At 38.2% G+C, this 24753-nt stretch overlaps 1 protein-coding gene across 1 annotated transcript in view; it reads right to left on the reverse strand.

Moving 5' to 3' along the window:
* The window catches only part of LOC135464519 (potassium voltage-gated channel subfamily H member 8-like), a 162128-nt gene that overhangs the window by 58641 nt on the left and 78734 nt on the right, over window positions 1-24753 (reverse strand). Inside the window, exons 2-5 of the mRNA XM_064741944.1 lie at window positions 16087-16317; window positions 12536-12682; window positions 11358-11537; window positions 5360-5374 (exon numbers count right to left, since the gene is read on the reverse strand). Of these exons, the coding sequence (XP_064598014.1) occupies window positions 5360-5374; window positions 11358-11537; window positions 12536-12682; window positions 16087-16317 (573 nt within the window). The remainder of the gene's footprint in view (window positions 1-5359; window positions 5375-11357; window positions 11538-12535; window positions 12683-16086; window positions 16318-24753) is intronic.

Here is a 24753-nt window from a genome sequence, read left to right on the forward strand (position 1 = left end):
GGTGTTTACCTGTAACCATGTCATTACATCACAGTGCAATTAGAATGTCATAAATGGTTATGGAAAAATTATAATGGTTTATAGTGGAGTGTTTATATATACAGGAGCCAATCATTGGTGGCGTTTACCTGTAACCACACTATTACATCACAGTACAATTAGAATGTCATAAATGGTTATGGAAAAATTATAATGGTTTATAGTGGAGTGTTTATATATACAGGAGCCAATCATTGGTGGCGTTTACCTGTAACCATGTCATTACATCACAGTACAATTAGAATGTCATAAACGGTTATGGAAAAATTATAATGGTTTATAGTGGAGTGTTTATATATACAGGAGCCAATCAATGGCAGTGTTTACCTGTAACCACGCTATTACATCACAGTGCAATTAGAATGTCATAAATGGTTATGGAAAAATTATAATGGTTTATAGTGGAGTGTTTATATATACAGGAGCCAATCATTGGCAGTCAAAGGTCGAACAATTACAGTGAATATGGTCTAGCATTTTTTCTTTTAACAAATGTTAAAAGATTCGGTCTTACATCCACTAGTGTTATGCTAGAAATTCCCTCTCGATTTTCAATGTATACTATGGGATTGTGGAGAACGGAGAAACTGTGGCGAGTACGTATGGAATGGGATGGTGGGGAGAAGGGGGGTGGGGGGGAGTGAAGAAGTAGTCGGGAAGGAAGGAGGAGGTGGACAGCTACATAGCTATGCTGTTAACTGTGAACACAAGTCTTCCACAGAAAAGAAGCAATTTTATTTTTACTGCGATTCCTGTCCCAAGACAATTCCGGCATGGAAATACCCGATTAACCCGATTGACACTGACACAAGTAAGGGCCAAAACTGTGCAAACAAGAGCGACAGGATGCTGGCCAGACCTTGAAGTCAGGGCACATCAAACCACTTCTAACTAATAGCGAATGACTCCAGAAAAACACGAGGCTTTTTCTCTCCTGACCCCATACCGTTCATTAAGATATCGAGTTACATTTTCTTTGAAGTTTCGCTGCATTGCGTTGACAGTTTTCGATACTGGATTCTTTATTACTTCGATTTCGAAAAAGTTAATAGCAACAAAGCATGGCTTTACGCGATATCCCACAGAAAATCTCACACACATAGATATATGGATATACTGTCAGACAAAAGAAATGACATGTCTATATAAATTACAACACAACTTTGAAATATCGATATATCTGGATGTCTGGCTGTGTATACGCTCTCATCAGGGAAATACCATGTATAACCAGAGAGAAAAATAACAAAACATGATCTACAATTCAGGTAGATGAAGGTGGAAAGGACACCATAGGAAGCATCAGCTGACTAACCTTTGAAAACTACGTCCACATCAAACGTTATCGATTATTTATGTCTGTTATTTTTTTGTTGTTGTTGTTTTTGTTTTTTTGAGGGAGGGAATAAATATTTATCTATTAAATTTGTTGTAGTTACACTAACAACAGCTTATGAATTTTCCACTTATACGATGGCAGCCAGTGTTATGGCTGCAGCAGGCAACCAGAGTGCCGAGGTCTGGCCAAGCAAGGAAAAAACCACCAGCCTTTTGTAAGTTACTGACAGACTTTTCTATATATGACTAACAAATATATGCACTCTATAATCGTGGTGGATATGTCATCTTTGCCGAGCATTAGGCTGCAACAACAATCACACGGGCAATGTCAACCTCTTATATCCCAAAGGCACCAGAAGCGGTGATATAACGAGGAATTTCCATGACTCGTTGGAAGATTTGATATCTATGATGTGGAAGAAACTGGGAGCATTTTCTTTTAAGATGCCGTTGACATCATGTTGCTAGGTATTCAAAAAAAAATCACATCGGCATTATTCGGCACAGTTTAAAAGCTATACTTTGTTCTTGACAGAACAGAGGTAAGGTGTTTAGTGATGTTGCAAAGTGCTTAGTGAACTCAAGAAGATTTTGATTTTCTGTGTCCCTCTATGTTAAGAGCTATATAGAGTAGCTTCTTCAGTTGTATTACAGTGTGGAGTGCATCATCACTGGGTTTGAAAATGCCAAATACTCAAATTCACTCACCCAAGTGTTTCTTGTGTCCTTTATTATAAGAGTGAAAACAGAAAGCTCAGTGTCACCCATTACTGGCATACATCCAGCATTGTCAAAATAATGCTGAGTAAAACCCATTTTAGAATTCAAGCACTTCATTTAACTTTGTAGTCTCTCTGCCATTTCAATGCACTGTTCACTTAAATTATCATTTTCTTCACTATACATAAATCAAAATTGTACTTTTCAATAAATATAAATATTTATATTTGGAAAAAAAGTTTATGATAACACTTACCTCATAAAAAATAAATTTTGTTATTGAAAGAACAATTGCAGGGGCATATGAAGGAATATGAAAACGTTTAAGCACTACGCCGTGCTTGATACACCAATATGACTACATGTAAAGCTAATGTAAAAAAACCCTTAAATAGATCAATAAATAGTCATCAAAAATATAATCACCAAATATATCTACAAAGAAGTCAAATTTTCCTGAGCTGCATTTGAATCCGTTACTTATTGATCTGGTGCAGAGTAGCTGCAAGTGGCAAGAAGAGCACTTTAAGTCACTGCACCAGGGTGATGTAAGCCTACCTGAGGATCATAGAAGAACAAAAATGCAGATGGTAAAATTCTCAAGACAACTTAATCACCGAGGTCACCTCAACAAGGTGTTGACTACAACCACACCTTGACAAACACCTTAATTACATATCGCCCCTTCACTCATCATCAATATTGCCCAATTCCTCAGCGTTTTAAAAGAGCAACTTTAAGTGCAATTTAGGCGAATTTTAAATTTGATTTTGGAGACAAAACCACACTGGTTAGACTGGTCAATTTCAGTGCTTCACAAAGGGTGTAATTTTATCACTAGACACAGAAAAATAGGCTCAGAATATGCCTGAATAAAAACCTTGGAAACATGTAAAATGGTTGAAGAATTACAGTATCACTATAAATTAATTAGTTCAGACGCTGGACTCAATCATATGCTGTCATCGATAAAACACTATAGATTTGCGGGTTCATGAACAAACAACTTAGGATTAACCAATGTCAAAAACAAAAAAAAAAACGCAACAAACACAATTGACGTTTGCTATAGGCATCTTGTTTACAGCACAATCCAAATGGACGGATAAATGAACAGTGGTTGAATGTTCACAATTAATCATGCTTGCCACACAGACCACTAATTTGACCACTCTGCGATCGGATGCAATTTCAGTGAGATAAACTCAAATTGCTGGCCTCAGTTCAAGTTCATCATGAAACAGCCACTTTCGTTGGTTTCGTTCGATTAATGCAATAAACTGACGTAATCCCATTACTTATTGAGTGGCTGCGAATAACTCCCGGCAGAACCATGAAATTCTCATTTCGCTAAGTAAACATGGTAGTCTCCCTTAATCCCTGCTCACTTAATTCAAAATAAATAATTCAGTGGGCAAATGCCCACATATGTAATCAGCATGTGGTCTGGAGATCCCATTCGGGCTACCTCGGGTGCACAATACGCCCTCTGGGGAATCATTTCTGACACGAAAATTTGTCGGCCAAATTCCAAGCTTTACCCAGGAAAAAAAAAATAACAACATCTGTGCTGATCCATTATTTCTGATTACTATTCACTTGTAGTGAAAGGTTTGCTTTGTAAGCATTTACTGTATCGATATATGTATAATCTAAAACTCTGACCATGACTAAATCATTAATCTTGCGCAATTCTGGGAGTTCTGATCTTTTAAAGGATAGCTATGCTGGCTTCCTCTCCGGCCATACGTGGGAAGGTCTGCTCACAACTTGTGGACAGTCAAGAGTTCCTTCCCACCATTGTAAAATGCTGGCTGCCATCGTATAGGTGAAATATCCTTGAGTACGGTGTAAACACCAATTAAATAAATAAACACATCTTAATTATAAAGATTTATTTATTAAAGGTTTATTTTGAAGGTAGGATGAAGTATTATTGCAAAAGTTTGTCTTTCAACATCAATGCCTTCCAAACACGCATTTTCTCAAAACAAATTTGTTTGGCAAGCCTGAACTTTACATGAATATGTATTTAATATGTATCTACTATGTATCACAAATCAAAAAATAAATCATATTAAACCAGACCTTAACACATCTTTCTAATATTCAAAACCATGCACATCCAGGGCACTTCACTTCTTTGTGAATAAGTGTGGGTAACCACCACCAGGGTCCCCAGCTTTCTAATATTCAAAACCATGCACATCCAGGGCACTTCACTTCTTTGTGAATAAGTGTGGGTAACAACCCCCGAGGTCCCCAGCTTTCTAATATTCAAAACCATGCACATCCAGGGCACTTCACTTCTTTGTGAATAAGTGTGGGTAACCACCACCAGGGTCCCCAGCTTTCTAATATTCAAAACCATGCACATCCAGGGCACTTCACTTCTTTGTGAATAAGTGTGGGTAACAACCCCCGAGGTCCCCAGCTTTCTAATATTCAAAACCATGCACATCCAGGGCACTTCACTTCTTTGTGAATAAGTGTGGGTAACCACCACCAGGGTCCCCAGCTTTCTAATATTCAAAACCATGCACATCCAGGGCACTTCACTTCTTTGTGAATAAGTGTGGGTAACAACCCCCGAGGTCCCCAGCTTTCTAATATTCAAAACCATGCACATCCAGGGCACTTCACTTCTTTGTGAATAAGTGTGGGTAACAACCCCCAGGGTCCCCAGCTTTCTTATATTCAAAACCGTGCACATCCAGGGCACTTCACTTCTTTGTGGGTAAGTGTGGGTAGCAACCCCCAGGGTCCCCAGCTTTCTAATATTCAAAACCGTGCACATCCAGGGCACTTCATTTCTTTGTGGGTAAGTGAGGGTAGCAACCCCCGAGGTCCCCAGCTTTCTAATATTCAAAACCATGCACATCCAGGGCACTTCACTTCTTTGTGAATAAGTGTGGGTAACAACCCCCAGGGTCCCCAGCTTTCTTATATTCAAAACCATGCACATCCAGGGCACTTCACTTCTTTGTGAATAAGTGTGGGTAACAACCCCCAGGGTCCCCAGCTTTCTTATATTCAAAACCGTGCACATCCAGGGCACTTCATTTCTTTGTGGGTAAGTGTGGGTAGCAACCCCCAGGGTCCCCAGCTTTCTAATATTCAAAACCATGCACATCCAGGGCACTTCACTTCTTTGTGGGTAAGTGTGGGTAGCAACCCCCAGGGTCCCCAGTTTTCTAATATTCAAAACCATACACATCCAGGGCACTTCACTTCTTTGTGGGTAAGTGTGGGTAGCAACCCCCGAGGTCCCCAGCTTTCTAATATTCAAAACCATACACATCCAGGGCACTTCACTTCTTTGTGGGTAAGTGTGGGTAGCAACCCCCGGGGTCCCCAGCTTTCTAATATTCAAAACCGTGCACATCCAGGGCACTTCACTTCTTTGTGGGTAAGTGTGGGTAGCAACCCCCAGGGTTGAACATGTCAAAGACAACATTATACAGAGGAAGGCCTAAGGAAATAAACAATGATGTTCTGACAACTATGGCTGATAATACCCGGAAATTATAGAGAATCATCCGTACATATATATCCATTCAAAACCCTGAACAGATGTTCAGTCTCGAAAAAATGTACAGGTATGAATTCTGGTTTCCAATGGCAGATCACTGACACATGGCTGACTCACAGGGTTGAAAGAAATTTAGCCTTGAATATGCAGTGATTTGTTTCACTTCTGTCTGGAACTACAATTCTTGTTTTGTACAAAATTTTGTGTACAAAATTGTGAGCTAAATGTATTACATATACTTGCATGCACAGTAACACCTGAAATCCAAGTACATGTTGATTTAATTATTTATTTTATTGGTGTTTTATGCCGTACTCAAGAGTAATTTTACTTATATGATGACGGCCTGCATGATATGGACTCATGACACCAGGCAGAGGGCAGTGGGACCCAATATTCGGGTCCTGTTCCATGAAGAAATTTGGGGTGCCAGGTTGACATTAATTACATGTATCCTGCAAACATGTTTTTTTTTTTCGTGCTTCTTACACAATGAATTCTTTAAATTTCTGGCAAACATTTAGCTATTTCCCTAATTCCACGGTCCCTTGCAGTATAATAATAATTATTTATGTGGGTAGTTGGAAAATTAAAATGACACAGAAATTATTGTCGACTTTAATGACCCTACCCTTCGTCAAGTCAAGTAATACGGGCACTGGCATTTTTTTGTTTTCGTAAGATATACACACCTTAACCTTGAAAACAGTAATTTTCAAAATATTCTGTCACGACCAAATCACAAAAAACGGAAGAAAGTAATAGCATAAAAAAAAGTGAATTTCTCTCTCATAGTTAACCTTGAAACATCACTGATCTAAACATGGTTTTTTTACGTCAAAATGTAACCAATGGGAAAAAAAAATGACGCAAAAATCTAAAAATACTCTTGGTTAGAGCGCATGTTCAATTACATACAGGTCCCTATGGTTCAATCTGTTCCGACTCTGTCATGAAGCACGTCTATAAAAAGCAGGTTGTGGGCAAAGGGCATCTAATTGGTATTTATCTGGGCCCTTCTCGGTTCCTCACTCAGTTCCCAGAATCATAAGCCTCACCAATATTTTTTAATATAAGCTATGCAGTACACATGACGGTAATGGCCTGAAATTTAACAAAAAATATGCCTTCATAATGTCCTTATGATATGCTGGAATAAACACCTTGCACATATATGAAAAGGTTGAAGAATTACAGTATGCAAAAGCATTTTTGATGGCCATTTGATGATACATTTGATGCCAACACTTAATCTTTCCTGATAAGAAATGAATGTAACTTAACAGAGAAATGTTAAGTTGCCATATAAGTTAGGTGGATGAATCCATCAGAATCAGAATCAAAAATTTTCTCTTTTTTGGGGGGGGGGTGGGGGGGGGGGAGCAGAAACTTTTTTCCAGAAGGAAATCTTCCTGCCTCACAACAAAGGTCACAACTTCTTGCCTACGACAAACTATCAAATTCCACCATAACGTGTAACTTATAGTCATGCACGAGTTAAACTTTACGGAATTCCAAAAATGAAGTTTGTTTTGCAAAGATAATGATAATGGAAAGATATGCCAAGATAAAAACAAACACCCATCCATATTAAAAGGGCAAAAAGGGAATAGCGATACCTATCTCACTGCATTACAATGATACCACATTTTAAAAGAAATACATGTGTGACAAAAAAATATTCATAAACTATTTTGAAATAATCGGAATCCTTACATTTCGTTGGCTCTATATGGAATCTGTCAGATTATTACTGGTTTTGTATCCACGGTGATTTTAATAAGTATCTAGCAAATACAATTACTAGTACAGCCATATATTTTGAGTGTCATAATAGGAATTTCCCCCTCTTTCATTTCCATCACATCTCCACTTAGTTTCTTGTGAAACAAGCCAGCTTTTATGCACACTTCTTTCGACACAGATTGTTTGCAATGAGTGCAACCCAACATTCTGGCCAAATTACATAGCCTCTAAACCCTAGCTCTCGGAATCAAAACCTTTTATCTCCGGGTAGCTATGTTATTAAGAACATGTATAGCCATTTATTATGAGACACTACTTAAGGGTAAAATTGAAGAGGCTATAAAAGAAAGAGAGAATATGTAAGACAACTGTGCTGACAAAGTGGTGGCGAACGCAAAACTTGGAAGGAACTTGATGACCAGTAATTACAAGGCATGTACCAGGCAATAAAAATACACAAATAATTGAGGTCACTAATGGACACCACAGAAATTTAACCAAAAAAACGTCGGATATGCACTTTTTTCTTTTCTCAGCTAGTTTCTTGGTTTGGTTGCAGATTATTTCCGTTTGTTTTTTTTACGTTAGCATTAATTTCTTGTGTTTATATAAATGCTGTACATATGATACGATTATATATACCCCTGTTCCTGCAGTACACCCTCTGACACTGGCCAAGTACATGGCAGACCTTTTAACCTGACCTTGACATGGCTTGGAGTTCAAGGTCATGTCTATACATTACTTCCTATTCTTTTCAGTCATATTATGAAAGTATTTCCAAGTACCTAGTCAGCTTCAGTCCTGACATAGATGTTATTATAGTGGTCCACATCACTGAAGACACCATGCCAAGGACACCAGACATGACACCAAGTCATGAACACCAGGCATGACATCACACAAAGGACACCAAGCCAAGGACACCAGGTATGACACCTGGCCAAGGGCTCCAGACCAAGGACACCAGACCAAGGACACCAGGCTAGGGACACCAGGCCTCAACTGAACTTCCTGTAAAGGCAACCAGCGATGCAAGCCTCTAAACAGCATCCCATAATAGATAATACTACAAGGCTTCTTGAGAGCATTGTTGACCCTAATAAACTCACAAAACAAGAAACAATCAAAATCTTGTTGACCCAAATATCTAAAGGCAATCCAAATTGTATGGTTACTCTCAGTTATCTCTTGGTTTAGTTCATCAACACACATCTTACTCATAAAATGAATCACAGTTTATACATGCATCGACTTCCTGGTCAAACAATTTTATCCAATCAGAATCCAGTGTGCTCCAGCACACCGATACCCTAATCTTGGCATATATCCTGGGCCAATCAAAGTGGTTCTTGTGAAAACACATTTGTCATCCATGTCTGCTTGTCCATGTTAACAGCCGTTCTTGTACAAATTGTCTCCTAATGATCATGTGATTTGTTTGAAGTGGATCTAAAGCAAGCACAAATGTGGCCATATTTACAATCCCCATAATCTATTTATATCCAACAGCTACATGTACATCCAGGCTTAATCACACAGGTAAGATGTAGGTGTATTAATAAAACATGTGGTACAGCAGGCACCATATGTCTCAAATAAATCTTACCCATGCCCATCCTTCCTTCAATTCCACCTCCTTCTTCAAATAATCCTATAACACAGATATGTGTGTTTGGCTGAAAATCAATTGCAACTGTTACCTGTGTATTTTTTAAAAGCTATTTTGCTTATTTCTTCTCATGTTTAGTCCTGTATGTGGTAGTCTCTCAGGAGGTACATGAATGAGTATGGAGGTATATGTATTAGTAAGGAGGTACATGTAAGTGAAAGGAGGTGTATGTAGGAATATGAAGGTATATGTATTAGTAAGGAGGTACATGTAGGTGAAAGGAGGTGTATGTAGGAGTATGGAGGTATATGTATTGGTCATGAGGTACATATAGGTGAAAGGAGGTGTATGTAGGAGTATGGAGGTATATGTATTGGTCAGGAGGTACATATAGGTGAAAGGAGGTGTATGTAGGAGTATGGAGGTATATGTATTGGTCAGGAGGTGCATAGAGATGAAAGGAGGTCTATGTAGGAATATGGAGGTATATGTATTGGTCAGGAGGTACATATAGGTGAAAGGAGGTGTATGTGGGAGTATGGAGGTATATGTATTGGTCATGAGGTACATATAGGTGAAAGGAGGTCTATGTAGGAGTATGGAGGTATATGTATTGGTCAGGAGGTGCATAGAGATGAAAGGAGGTCTATGTAGGAATATGGAGGTATATGTATTGGTCAGGAGGTACATATAGGTGAAAGGAGGTGTATGTGGGAGTATGGAGGTATATGTATTGGTCAGGAGGTGCATACAGGTGACAGGAGGTGTATGTAGGAATATGGAGGTATGTGTATTAGTAAGGAAGTACTAATATGTGTAAAGAGGTGTATGTAAGAGTAAGGAGGTACTTGTAGGTGTATGTAGGAGTATGGAGGTATGTGTAAATGTATGAAATTACATCTATTTTTACACACAGGTGTAAGGAGGTACATGTAGGTGTACTATTGAGGTATTTGTAGGTGTATGGAGGTGTCAGGAGTTATATGTATGTGTACTGTGGGGGTATATGTAGGGTGTAGAGAAGTGTATGTAGATGTAACGAGGTATATGTAGGTGTAACGAGGTACATGTGTGTGTGTAAGGGTATGTGTCATTCTATGGAGGTATATATAGATGTATGGAGGTATGTGAATGGTGTAGGGAAGTGTGTGTATTGTGCCAGAGGTATATATAGGTGTATGGAGGTATATATGTAGGTGTATGGAGGTATACATGTTCAGATACCATAAGTCTAAGATTACAATCAATATGAGTGAAAAAAATGCCCCTTTGACAAATTTAATGAACTTCCCCATTAAAGTATTTATCAAAAAAAAAAAAATTAATATTCATCAAATCTGCTAAGCTTTAAACATTATCATTCAAACCAAACAGGGGATGGGAAAGGGGCCATCTTCCATTCACTTGGTTTGTTTCTCTGTACATGTGTGTAGGGGTTCTGGCCAGCAGGTAGAGCGGAAAAGGGTCGGTAAAAGGCCGTCTCTCACTGTCCTGTCTCACCTGCTGGTTGGGACGGTTGTTGGGGCAATTGCCACATTTATCCTTTGTCACTGTTTAACTGTTTCCATGTACTGTTTTGTATTTGGTTGTTAAGGCCTTCAGGAAGAACAATTTATACAAATTGACTGAGTTACCTCCAGCAAAATACAGATATTATATTATTATTATTATTATTAAACATTACCACTCTTGGAGAATGTAAATTGTCACACAAAGATTTAACAATGATATGGCCAGTAGACTGGAGTAAAGATGTAGAGCATTGAAAAAAAACACAATAAAAATGTTAAATACATGTCAAATCTGCTGAACTTCCTGAATACCAATCAATAAATAATACAGCAAAAAACCCCAACCTGAATACCAACCAATAAATAATACAGCAAAAAACCCCAACCTGAATACCAACCAATAAATAATACGGCAAAAAAACCCCTACCTGAATACCAACCAATAAAAAATAAAACAAAAAACCCCAACCTGAAAACAAACCAATAAATAATACAGCAAAATGTTTTGTTCTCTCTCTCACTCTCCAAAGAGCTAGCTGGCTTTTCTATCTTTTTCAAGCAAAAGACGAACAAAAGTCCAGATTGTTTGACAAAGCAAAAATTCACACAAGGATTAAGCCAAAATAACTACATAAAATTATAATTTCTATTCCTCTATCTTGAAATCTTCCACCCATCTCATTCTGAGCTTGTCATATCTGAATCCTTGAGACTAATTAACTTACAATGGCCTTTACTCGAATCAACCCTAAGGAAACAGTTGTTTAACAATTTAACAATGAAAATGCATCAATTCCATCAACATCAACTGTAAGAAAGATGTTAACAATTAGCAACAAGGTAGCTCTTTTTTGACTCACTTGATTAAACTGCTGTAACTTGCTCTTGGTGCGATTCTGACGATCATATTGTCCTGATAAGTGGTATAGAACGGCTCGGCTGCGCCTCCGCTGGTATTTGAAGCTGTTGCTATCCTCTCCACGGCCATCAGTCCCTCGGGAAATTTTGGAGGTGCCATTAAACTGGTCGGCCGTGCCTAAACATTACCACAATTACAGCATCACAAATCACACTAATGTGATTAGAAGTGCGATGATTCCACCATTGTTATCTAATCTTAATTACTGCGAAGTTAGTTTACAGCCAACTGGGCTATATGCCTACCATTGTTATCTAATCTTAATTACTGCGAAGTTAGTTTATAGCCAACTGGGCTATATGCTGGGCTTTATGTTCTCCCATGCCCTCTAGTCTAAGGCAATCCCATGTTTTCATATTACTTAGCAGGTAAAAAAAAAAAATGTAGCATGTTAGTGCATAACAAATGGGATGTTCCTGCATAAATGTAGCAGCTGCACAACCAACGGGTGTATTCAATTAAAAAAACAATCTGCCATATATGTGTACCATGATACACAAATCAATTTGTGAACAAATGTAAAACACATACAATACAGTAATGTATCCTTAGCGCTTATATACTCTAATTCTGATTGAGAAGTAGACGGAACCAAAACGCTTTAGCGCCCTTGGGTCAAAAACGACCTTGAGCGGTAATCTACGCTCCCCTGCTGCAGCAAAATGACAGATGCAGCTGTCTGGTCAGACAATATAGCCAAACAAATACCGCCTGCCTATCCTTGAATATTTTGTCACAGACAAATATTTTAAGGAAGAAACTTTTTATCAATAGTGGCACAAATCCTCCTGATACTGAATTCATTTGGTCAGCTGGCTATGAATATCCTAATTGTTAAAATTTTGGAGACATCTGGTCTACTTCTTTTAGCCACTACACACTAATTGTATGAGGAATATTTAGTTTCTTTTGTTTTCCCACAGTTAGTCTATCTAAAGACAAACATATTCATATCTTTACTTTTCGAAAAAGCTGGGAGAAAAATGTAACTTTACTTTCAGGACTACTATTATCTGTCCTAAAAATTAGAAGAATTAACGTCAGGAATAAAAAAAACCCACATGCCATGAAATATCCTTTAATCTATCACCAATAAATGGAAAAAGGAATGTTACCATTGGCCTCTTTGTCTCCGGTCTCTTCAATCTCATTGGGCGAGAGTCTTTCCCGCGTGATGTCCTTGTACGATACCAAGATAAGGACCACTTCCCGCTTCTCGTTTTTGATCGGAACGATGTCCAGCAGACACCAGAATGGTGTTCCTATTTTAAAAAAAAGAGAAAATTACAAGAATTTTTTGGTTAATTAGTATTGTTTACTCATCTTAAAGATATAAAGTAAGTTTTTATACTGAATTTGTCTAGACCTTATGTTGGATGAGGTAGATCCCGGATAAGAAAGAAGAAGAAGGCATTTCTGACAAAAAAGAATGAAACACAATGGAAGCATAAATGAAATATGTCACAAACAAAATAAATTATCTTTACACTAATTTTCATGACAATAATCTCAAGTATTTTGACTGAAGTAATGCTTAACAGTTATGATTCCATATTTAATATTCTGACATAAACAAATTGATCATGGCACTGACTTTTTCCGATTATCTAAATTGTTCATCCTAAATTCTTTTCATTAAATATCTCAAAACTTCAAACAAATGTTAAGAAGCAAATGCTGATCAAATTGTTGCCATTAGCATTTATCCAGATTTTAATACTCGATCAGTTAGTTTATCAGCCTATTTTCCAGGCAGTACAAATAAATTAAAAGTTGGATATAAGTTAAGAAATACTATTTTGCATCACACTGGATGTATGAATACTTACATTTTCAAAAAGTTGGAATTTACATGCCAACTAAATAAGTTACCTAATACCTAATACATTTTTTTTAGCAATGTAGTATAAATATGTTGTTTCTAAAGTTGAAAAAGAAAAACCTTTGATTATATGCTTTTAAATATCTTGAACAACTTTTCAAATTACACTTCATTAAAATTTGCAATCAGTGAAAAAAGAACTACTGTAACTTTTCACATGTTTGCAATGTGTTTACTCAGACATATTCTGAAGGCATTATTCTGTGCAGATCAATAAAATTATACTTTCCATGAAGCCCTAAAATTGGTTAATCCAACCAATGTAGTTTTGCCTCCAATTGAAAAATGTGCATAAATTGCACTTAAAGTTGCTCTTTCATATGCAAAAGTTTGCGGAATTAGGGTATACCCAGTAAAGGGAAAAGGATGAAAGATGAAAGATTGCTACAATTTAAAACAAATCTCCACAAGCATTATTACCATTAAAAACAACTATAAGGCATTGGGGGGGGGGGGGGGGGGGAGGGGTCATCATGGTGGAGGGGAGCCACCTGATGTTTTACTATTAGAATTCAACTCTCCACCAGCATCATTACAATAAACCAAAGCTGGGCAGTTACAAAGTTGTCTCCCTTGGTCTTGTTTGAACAGGAGATTACATGAGTTATTGCCCTTTAGTGCACCTGGCAGGACAAGTACAGCTCACCCTTTTCAAGGGCCTTTCATCAAAGACTCATCAAAAATTACAAATCATTTCATCCATAAACTTATTGATTTTTTTAAAAATTCAACCATTATTAACCTCAAAATGTAATTCCAAATGGTTTCGAGAGTAAATCTGATTCAAATAGACATCTGTTATTTGGTGTCCTCACTGCATGTAAAATTTACAACCTCCCCAATGTAGAAATACACAGTACATCACTTTTGTGCACACTTCCAATGAACAAATGTTCACAAATCTTGAAATCCAGCCAGATTGCATTAAAATTAGAAGATTTAAAGTGTAAGCAGTCAAGAAATACATTTCCATTTTACTTATTTTTCATATTTGGCAGATCTAGCAAGATGTAACGAGGGCATGTATTTTTTAGGTTAGTGTAAAGTCAACATTTACAGATTTTAGAATTAGTACAATGCGGTCGGGGGGAGAAAGAATTTTGGGGATGGAATACATAATTAAGAATAAAGCACTGGTTAAATGAGGTCAAGCATATGACCAGACAAAACTGAACAAACTACAACTGCCATGCCTAGAGCCAGAAAAAATAAAATAAAACAACATACTCTCTCCTACTATCGACCTATAAACTCCAGGCACCGCCATCGAAACATAATACTAAGAAATGAAGAAGTTTCTATTCAAGAGTAATAGCCTTTGTTCCTGGTATAGATCGTCTAGCACAGGTGACAGTCAACCAGTACGGCTTCGATGTAAAATGTGTGTTTCAACTCAGAGCTGAAATCATCATAGTACTGGGTTATGACACTTTAAGGAGCTTTAAATATTCTTTGTTCTAAAGCATTTTCAAGGACTCAATACCTTACGTTTTCCAGCACTTTTTAGAACCTAATGTACTATGTTTTCCTTTAGCACTTTTGAGGACATAACATCCTATGTTTTCCAGCAGATTTAAGGACATGCCTTGCGTTTTCCAACACCACTGAGGACATAATATCCTACATTTTCCAGCAATTTTGAGAACATAATATCCTATGTTTTCCAGCACCTTTGAGGACATACCTTGCGTTTTTCCAGCACCTTTGAGGCCATAATATTCTACATTTTCCAGCACTTTTGAGAACATAATATCCTATGTTTTCCAGCACTTTTGAGAACATAATATCCTATGTTTTCCAGCACCTTTGAGGGCATACCTTGCGTTTTTCAGCACCTTTGAGGACATAATATCCTACATTTTCCAGCTCTTTTGAGAACATAATATCCTATGATTTTCAGCACCTTTGATGACCTAATACTCTACGTTTTCCAACGCTTTCAAGAACCAGTGAAAGTACCAACCTTTGTTTGGAGATTAATGGATATTATGGTAGTTTAATTACTTATTGGTTCATTTGTAACTAAATCCCATATTATATTTCACAATGAAAAATCAATTACTGTATTTCACCTAAAGTTTAGCCTCTGTTAAGTGACACATTTTGCTTGATTCTGATGAATGTGTCCATCTTATGGAACCACTATAGAGTTTTCCTGCAGTTAAAGCCATTTCTTATCAGAAAACTGGTATTGCTGACATCAAAAGGTCCTTATGTGCTTCTGAAAGTGCATTTGTACAGATCATACATACAACTTTCAAGGGCTCAAAATAAACACTTTTTCAAGGACTTTCAAGCTTTCAACAAAATTCACATACCCGCAGGATTTTAACGACAACTGGAAGCCCTGACAAATATGTATTTTTTTTTTCTTTTGGCAGTCAAAAAAAGTTTTAAAAGTTCACAAAAAATGTCTGAATAATTGGCCTAATTCCAGCACAAATTAAAATTAGGACATTGTAAATACCCTCCCTCTCCGTGCCTTCAACAGAAAATGAAATTAGACAATGTTTGAATAGGAATGGCCTCAAATTGCAACTGTAGTCAGCCATAGCAGAATATAATGATCGGGTCTAAGTAAATCAAAAGAGTAGCGTATGAATTTTTAAACATGTTCTGGTGGCGAAAAAAAACAAAAACAAAAAAAAAAGCAACAAGCAACTAAGTATTGACAGGAGTGGTCTTTGATTAACCATTTTTTTTCTATAAAAGCCGTAACTTCTGCTTTATACTCCACATGCAAATGATTCTTACCATTTTTACTTCAATTAATATTTCACTCACCATTTTTCCGGTACAAGTGAACCTCTGCTTTATATTCCATCCGTAGTTCCAGGGCATGCTCGATTTTGTCTTTTTCATCTTGCGATGTGTCTGCGCCGTACAGGAAATCGCAGGAGCAGCATCGCCCCATGATGTGCGCGCGCACAAAGCCGGTGAGCTCACAGAAACCATCAGAGCAATAAACAATAGGGTAACCAGTAGCCTGAGCATTGCCGAGGACAAAGTTGCTATCTGCAAATAAACAAAAGATACCCACAAGTTATAGATAGTTTATTCCTACAATCTCTTCATTTATTTACAACTATTTATTTATTTATTCATTTGATTGGTGTTTTACGCTGAACTCAAGAACACTTCATTCATTCAACGGTAGCCAGTATTATGGTGGGAGGAAACCCGCCAGGGCTTAGTAGAAACCCAGGATCAATCGCAGGTTGCTGACAGACCTCCCCACGCACAGCCGGAGAGGAAGCCAGCATGAGCTGGACTTGAACTCACAGCGACCACATTGGGAGAGGTTCCTGGATCAATGCGTCACACTGGTGTGCTAACCACCTCAGCCACTGTATTTATTTGATTGTTATTTTATGCCAGACTCGATAATTTTTCGCTTATACAGTGGCAGTCATTCTGCAGGTGGAGGAAATGGGAGTGTACAGTACACAGTTTAAGCAAAAGTGCATTATCCAGTGTAAACCAGTGACTTTGGGAAAGTTACTAACAAACTTTCCCACGTGTGATATGTGCATATCTGTAGAAGATGAGTGTACAACAAAAAAAGTGTCACATGAATGTCAACCGCTTACTGTCATTAATTAAGACCCCCATACTCAGATGAGACAGACCAGGGGATTACAATATTCCCTGTACTAGTAATTGAATGGGAAGACACCATTTTTCTTAATCCCGTAGAATGGTAAAGTGTGAACCAGAACCATGATCCATTGTTATGTCAAAAAATGACTGTTGTGCAACAAGCAACAATGTTACAATGTTACATTAATTTCTACTGTAACGTTTTGTCTTTATTATGATGCCATAATGATGAGCTCGGAAAAGAAGATTTGACTTTGACAACGTAGGTGCTGCTGTGGTTAGTTAACTTTATTTATTCATCTTTGATTTATTTATTATTGATTTATTAACTTCTAATGGATTTTTTTTTCTGCTATACTCCAGAATATTTCATTTATACCACAGAGGCCAGCATTATCGTGAGAGGAAACCAGGCAGAGCCTAGGGCAATCTCATGCAAACCCTCCCACATATCACTGGAGAGGATGCCAACATGAGTTGGACTTGAACTCACAACAGCCGTGTCGCTGATAGGCTCCTGAATCCCTGTGTTGCCTTAGCATGCTGACCACAAGGCCACGGAGACCCTCAACATTGATTAATGGGTTTGTCAATGGAGATACCATAGCATGATCATTGCTATAAAGTACTTATCCAGTACTGGCAGATTGATATAAATGAAGTAATCCATCAAACATAATATCCAGTAAATGAATCCTTAATAATGATGATGCTGGTGCATTAATATTATGATAAACTTGCTATCAAATTGCTGTAGACCAAACAGTGTACTGTAATTCTTCAAACTCTAGACAGACCCCAACAACAGTTCTTTTCCAAAAGTTAAAATGATTCACTATTTATCAACTTGTAGACTACTACTAGGTTATCAATGTATACAAAGCCCTTCTTTATTTTTTCCCAGCATATATGTCAGCTCTGTTCTCAACTGAATTAAACCCTGCTATGAATTTAAGACCTACTACTGCAGTTAAACTAAAAACGCCTTTCCCAAGAACAGAAAAAATCTTTATCTTACTCAGGACCAGTTCTGTGGAATGCTTTGAGTAAAGAAATTCAGTGTTCTTCCTCGGTGCAATGTTTGAAGAACCGATATCTTCAAGGGGTTATATACTGAAAATGATACTTCCTTTTGAGAATGCCATCATATCACTCATGAGCTCATGTGCAGATGAGAAGGGGTTGGGAAAGGGCCATCACCCACTCACTCATTCTGTGCTTTGAACATGTGTATCATGAGGTTCCAACTTCTGGAGGGGATAGGAAGGCGTCGGTAATGGGCCGTCTCCCACTCACTCGTTCTGTGCTCTGAACATGTGTATCATGAGGTTCCAACTTCTGGAGGGGATAGGAAGGCCTCAGTAATGGGCCGTCTCCCACTCACTCGTTCTGTGCTCTGAACATGTGTATCATGAGGTTCCAACTGCTGGAGGGGATAGGAAGGCGTCGGTAATGGGCCATCTCCCACTCACTCGTTCTGTGAACATGTGTATCATGAGGTTCCAACTTCTGGAGGGGATAGGAAGGCGTCAGTAATGGGCCATCACCCACTAACTCATTCTGCACTTTGAACATGTGTATCATGAGGTTCCAACTTCTGGAGGGGATAGGAAGGCGTCGGTAATGGGCCATCACCCACTAACTCATTCTGTGCTTTGAACGTGTATCATGAGGTTCCAACTTCTGGAGGGGAGAGGAAGGCATTGGTAATGGGCCATCTACCACTCACTCGTTCTGTGCTCTGAACATGTGTATCATGAGGTTCCAACTTCTGGAGGGGATAGGAAGGGATTGGGAATGGGCCGTCTCCCATTCACTCGTTCTGTGCTCTGAACATGTGTATCATGAGGTTCCAACTTCTGGAGGGGATAGGAAGGCGTCGGTAATGGGCCGTCTCCCACTCACTCGTTCTGTGCTCTGAACATGTGTATCATGAGGTTCCAACTTCTGGAGGGGATAGGAAGGCGTCAGTAATGTGCCATCACCCACTCACTCGTTCTGTGCTCTGAACATGTGTATCATGTGGTTCCAACTTCTGGAGGGGATAGAAAGGCGTCGGTAATGGGCCATCACCCACTAACTCATTCTGTGCTCTGAACATGTGTATCATGAGGTTCCAACTTCTGGAGGGGATAGGAAGGCGTTGGTAATGGGCCGTCTCCCACTCACTTGTTCTGTGCTCTGAACATGTGTATCATGAGGTTCCAACTTCTGGAGGGACAGAAAGCGGTGGGTAATGGGCCGTCTCCCACTCACCCGTTCTGTGCTCTGAACATGTGTATCATGAGGTTCCAACTTCTGGAGAGGATAGGAAGGCGTCGGTAATGGGCCGTCTCCCACTCACTTGTTCTGTGCTCTGAACATGTGTATCATGAGGTTCCAACTTCTGGAGGGACAGAAAGCGGTGGGTAATGGGCCGTCTCCCACTCACCCGTTCTGTGCTCTGAACATGTGTATCATGAGGTTCCAACTTCTGGAGGGGATAGGACGGCGTCGGTAATGGGCCGTCTCCCACTCACTCGTTCTGTGCTCTGAACATGTGTATCATGAGGTTAAAACTTCTGGAGGGGATAGGAAGGCGTCGGTAATGGGCCATCACCCACTCACTCGTTCTGTGCTCTGAACATGTGTATCATGAGGTTCCAACTTCTGGAGGGGATAGGAAGGCGTCGGTAATGGGCCGTCTCCCACTAACTCGTTCTGTGCTCTGAACATGTGTATCATGAGGTTCCATCTTCTGGAGAGGATAGGAAGGGGTCGGTAATGGTCTGTCCCTGACTAACCTATGTCTTCCATTGGTTGGGATACTTATGGTGGCAAAATTCACACTTGCCTTTATTATTATTTCACTGTTTAAGTACTTTGTGTTGATTTAATTTGCCACTGTATATCTATATATCTATATATATATATATATATATATATTGTTTTCAAAATCTTCTTGTGTTTACACAATCCAAATTACCATGTTTTCCTACACATATGTAATGTAACATATTGTTTCAAACTGTTTGTGTCTGAGGGCCTCACGGTAGTTTGGCATTGTAAGCATTATATTTTACCCTCTTGAAATAAAGCCATTATTATTATTATTATTATTATTATCATAAAGCACTTTTCACAGTGGAATTTATGGATACAATTCTTGTGCAAATGACACCAAAAATGATTTGTTTGTGTTACTAAAGATGCAAACTTGGTAAAACTGTACACATTATTTCTCTACACAGCAAAATTCTCACAGAATGTTTCAAAATATTGGCTGAAGAGGTTGAAGAATTATGGTAGTTTCCTTTTTTTGGTAATTATATAATTATTTTATTGTTTAAAATTTTGTGGCGAAAATCATGGAAACTGGACAATGTGTACTTTGTTGTAAGCATAACTGACAAACACATCTTCTCCAAAAATTCTCCAATCAGTACTGCAATGAACCGAGTGTGCTGCTAAAGGTATTTCAGAACAAAAATCTGTGACTTGTTCATTGAGGAAATATGCTGAGAATTTCTGACTTGTATCGTCTCAAATAAGAACATCTGCAGGCCACTACTACACCGTTAAAAGGTGTAGAAACATTAAAATGTTTCACCATCAGGTCGAAATAATGAAAAAAAATAAATATCCACTAATGACTGTATGATGATGCCATAACACTCAAAAATATTTAAAATTCATGGGGTTTTTTTACGGCAATTCATGAATGCGACATTCCATTCATGTCAATTCAGTCTTTATCTTGACTGATTACAACTCTGTCAACACCCATACATCAAAAAAAAAAAACAAAACAAAACAAAACAAAAAAAACACGAAAATGCATGAATTTTTCGTGACTTTCTAAAAAAATTTCTTAACTTCATGACTATTCAAGTTTTATGACTGTGACAACTCAAATGACTGTCAACACCAAACAGAAGCTCCAGGAGTTCATGATAAAAGAGTCACGATTCGGGATAGAGCCAATTATTGTCATCTTCATACAAATGGACTAAGGTACATGTATGAGAGCCATTCCCTGCTGTATCCAAGAATTTCAAAGAATGTCACAGATCAGTTACTGGAGCTGACAAGATCTCTGAATCCAAAAGAAATATTTCTGTGAAAAAAAAACAAAAAAACTCGCACTCGGCTGAGAGCTATTGTCCAGTGGGACTTGCCTTATTACAATGTAATTTTAACACAGGTACATTAAACGAGTCTAAATGGGGTGAAAAGACAGCAGAAAAAAAAAGAAAAAAAGAAAAAAAAAAAAAATTTACATCAAGTAATTCCTTTTTAGGCCTTCCACAATACAAAATCCTCGGAGACATTTCACTCCTGGGTTCACCTTAGTTACAGATCACTCGTAAACCGGGCGAAGTGAGCTGACGCCTCGCGCTTTTTGTTCATCTCAGGGTTTCTCTGAAAGGTCACATGACTTGAAGAGTTCGTAGTTTGTTCAGCATGTCGTGATGACTGCTGGAGCTCGCATCCTCTGCTCTTAGCATGGGCTTATCTTTCCTAGCTGACACCCTGCTTTTTGTGCATGCAGCCGCCAGTCCATTGGCGTGATTGGTTAGCTCGATCAATACCACAATGCACCCTAATTACACACGTGAGAAGTGAATTAAGCGTTAAATGCTCTCGATAACCCAGTGGTCTTAGCCACAAAAAAAAATTATCTCTGTTAAATTCACAGATTTTCAATGATTTCCCTTTTTTGTATTTCTTTTTTTAACGTTGTACAAAGCTACACATTGATCCGCGATGAGTTCAATACCCTAATGAGAAATAAATGGTATATCTGGCCAATGATTTAAACGTAATGCAGTGGTCTGGGACAGTGGGAGGATGGGGGGGGGGGGCAGGGGGAGGGCGGGGGGAGGGCAGGGGTGATGAGGTAGCTGTTAAACTCTCTGATTATTCATGACCTGTCTTTGCACACTGTCCACTCATCCCACATCAAAGACCAGTTCTATAGCTTAATGCGCCTGCAATTGTATATGGGCAAGACCATCTAAAAGTTAAAACCTCAGTGTGACATTGTGGTCTGGGCTAAGGATTACGCTTGTGAAGTGATCTACATTCACCCATCGTTTTCAGTTTTTTTATACAATATGAAAGTAACACATCGGCTAAGGGTTCAATATTCTATACTGTTTCCTCAAGTTGATAAGACAATTTAAAATTTAAAAAAAATAAGGTAAGCTTCAGTGGAAAACCCAGTGAACTCTATGTTCCCCATAGCATTTAATAATATGTTTAGATTTATTTTTCTACCAAAAGACATGCAGTGAAATGTTGGGATTTTATGTTCACAGTTTTATGTGTAAGATTACATACGAAACTCTCATAACTGTGATACACGTTTGTGAGATATTCATTTATTTATTTGATTGGTGTTTTATGCTGTACTTTAGAATATTTCACATATACGATGGCAGCCAGTATTATGGTGGGCAGAGCCCGGGGGAAACCCACAATTATTCCATTTGTGACATAATGACGCACCAGTATTGATTACATTGCATTTGTTCACGGTTTTCCTTGCTCTAAAAACAAGTTCATTGTGAATTTATTTTATTTTATTTATTTATTTGTTGTTATTGCTACATAGTGGATGTTTCTAAAGTTTGGTCAAAATGAATTTAAAGGCATTGTAATGATACTAATTATTGCAAACCGCACCCCTTCAGCAACAGTTACAGATGAGGTTTCACTCTTATCAAAGCACACCATACTGGTGAAAACTAAGTTTTTACTGAGATTTTTTCTTGGTGTTAATGTCTTTAAAATCCATATCTTGTCGTCAGCCAGCAAAAATATTCCCCATCTTATAGTTTTTTACATGGTTGGGTTATGTGCAACAAAGAATTTGTTAAGGATGGCCTCTAACATCATCAAGCTACAGGTAAATATTTAGCCTTTGCGTTCCCCAAGTAAAAGCTGCAGACAGAGTTTACTTTGCATAATGAAGGACGCTGATTTCAAGGTTTTCCGTACTTCTGCTGACAGTTCGAGAAATAACAGCCGTAACATAATTTTGCCGTCTACGCGTAGACTGCCTGAGGGCGGTCATACCCATTTCTCATCCATCGCACTGGCAATCAGTGTCGCCCACAGACTACTCTTGAGGAGATTTTGAGAAAATTCCAGCAAACAGACCCAGCTAAAAGTCAAGCATTAATTCTCAGACTGAGAAAAAAAGGAGTATTTGATGGAGTCGATACTTAAATTGGCCAATTGGTGGCGCACGCACTCCAGCAAACACTAGACGGAGCCGACGAAATAAGATTTCTTCTTGACCCAGATGCATGTCCTCTATATAACCCAGACATGGGAGCCGAGTAGAAAGGTTTGTTGTCTGGATCATCAGGTTTTAATGGAATACCTTTTCTCTAGCAGTGCGGAATCAGGGTCTGTGACGAATTGACCGTTCTTAGTTTGAAATGCACGAGCAATATGGCTTTAATTCTTATTCTATCCACAAAACATCACTAACAATGGAGAAATCCCGAATGAACAAAACACAATGTCCCGAATGAAGCAGGAAAGGTTTCTCATTTCTACATCGGTGAAACGCTACAGAATGAAACGCTACAGAATGAAACCTTTTGGTGGCTGACATACATTAACAGTATAACAGAAGTATGAAATACATTTGCCTATATTTGAAAATGATATCTATCCATATGTAAATGTCAACATCTGATTGGTCGGTACAGTGGGGTGTTTTGATAACTTAATTGTAAACAATGCCCAGAATTACTGTTGGGAGAGGAATATGAAAATGCTTCATTCAAATCTCGGGAAAATGACACAAAAGTATGAAATGTTTCCCTCTCTAGACAATCAAAATGTGCACACTACACCACTGTAAGTTATCATCATGACAATGCTTTGAGCAAATCTGAGAAATCTGACGTGACAAAAGCATGAAATGTTTGCCTGTACTTGAAAATCAAGTCCATCCATTTGTACTCCTCAACAGTTACCTAACAATTATACAAAGTGTGTTTTAATAACTCAATAAGTTAAAACATATGTATGGAAATGCCTCAGATTTCAGGAAAAGTTGACATAGAGAAGCATGAAATGTTATTTGCCTACACTGACAGTCAAATGCATCCACCTGTAATCATTAACACTTGATTGATTGTCATGTTAATATCTTAATTATAATACATATACACATTATCTCTGTTTAGAGCCACTTAATGAAAATATTTCAAATCTAAACAAAACAAACACAATGCAAGCAGACAATTATAAATGTATGCATACGTACAACAAGGTCGAGAAGGTTGTATGAATACAATCATACCTCTCATGTTTAGGCAAAGGCATAACAATGATTTCAAACAGAAATAATTTTAAAAATTACACTTGAATCGAATCTAACAAAGGAAAATTAATTTTCAGATCCAAGAGTCAGTGAGTGTATAGGGTTTAACGTCATACTTAACAATTTCAGTCATATGGCAACGATCCTTAGAGTGCATGTTTATCTAGTGCTGCTTCACTGACATGACATGTGGAAGGCAAGTAAGCCACCACGGCATCAGTTTCAGATGTGAGACAATCAAGGCTTAACCCAACAAGCTAAAATTTAATTTCACCTCATTTTATAAAAAAAAAAATCCTTATCTACCTTGTCAGATAAAGTACTTCATCTGTCATAGGTGAGTATGTGCCCTTGGTTGACCCAGATAAAGTAGTTCATCTGCCATAGCTGAGTATGTGCCCTTGGTTGACCCAGATAACACAGTTCATCTGCCATAGATGAGTATGTGCCCTTGGTTGACCAAGATAAAGAAGTTCATATGCCATAGAAGATTATGTTCCCTTGGTTGACCCTGATAGCATAGTTCA

The sequence above is a fragment of the Liolophura sinensis genome, chromosome 4 (assembly GCF_032854445.1).
Source record: "Liolophura sinensis isolate JHLJ2023 chromosome 4, CUHK_Ljap_v2, whole genome shotgun sequence".
Classification (NCBI taxonomy): domain Eukaryota; kingdom Metazoa; phylum Mollusca; class Polyplacophora; order Chitonida; family Chitonidae; genus Liolophura; species Liolophura sinensis.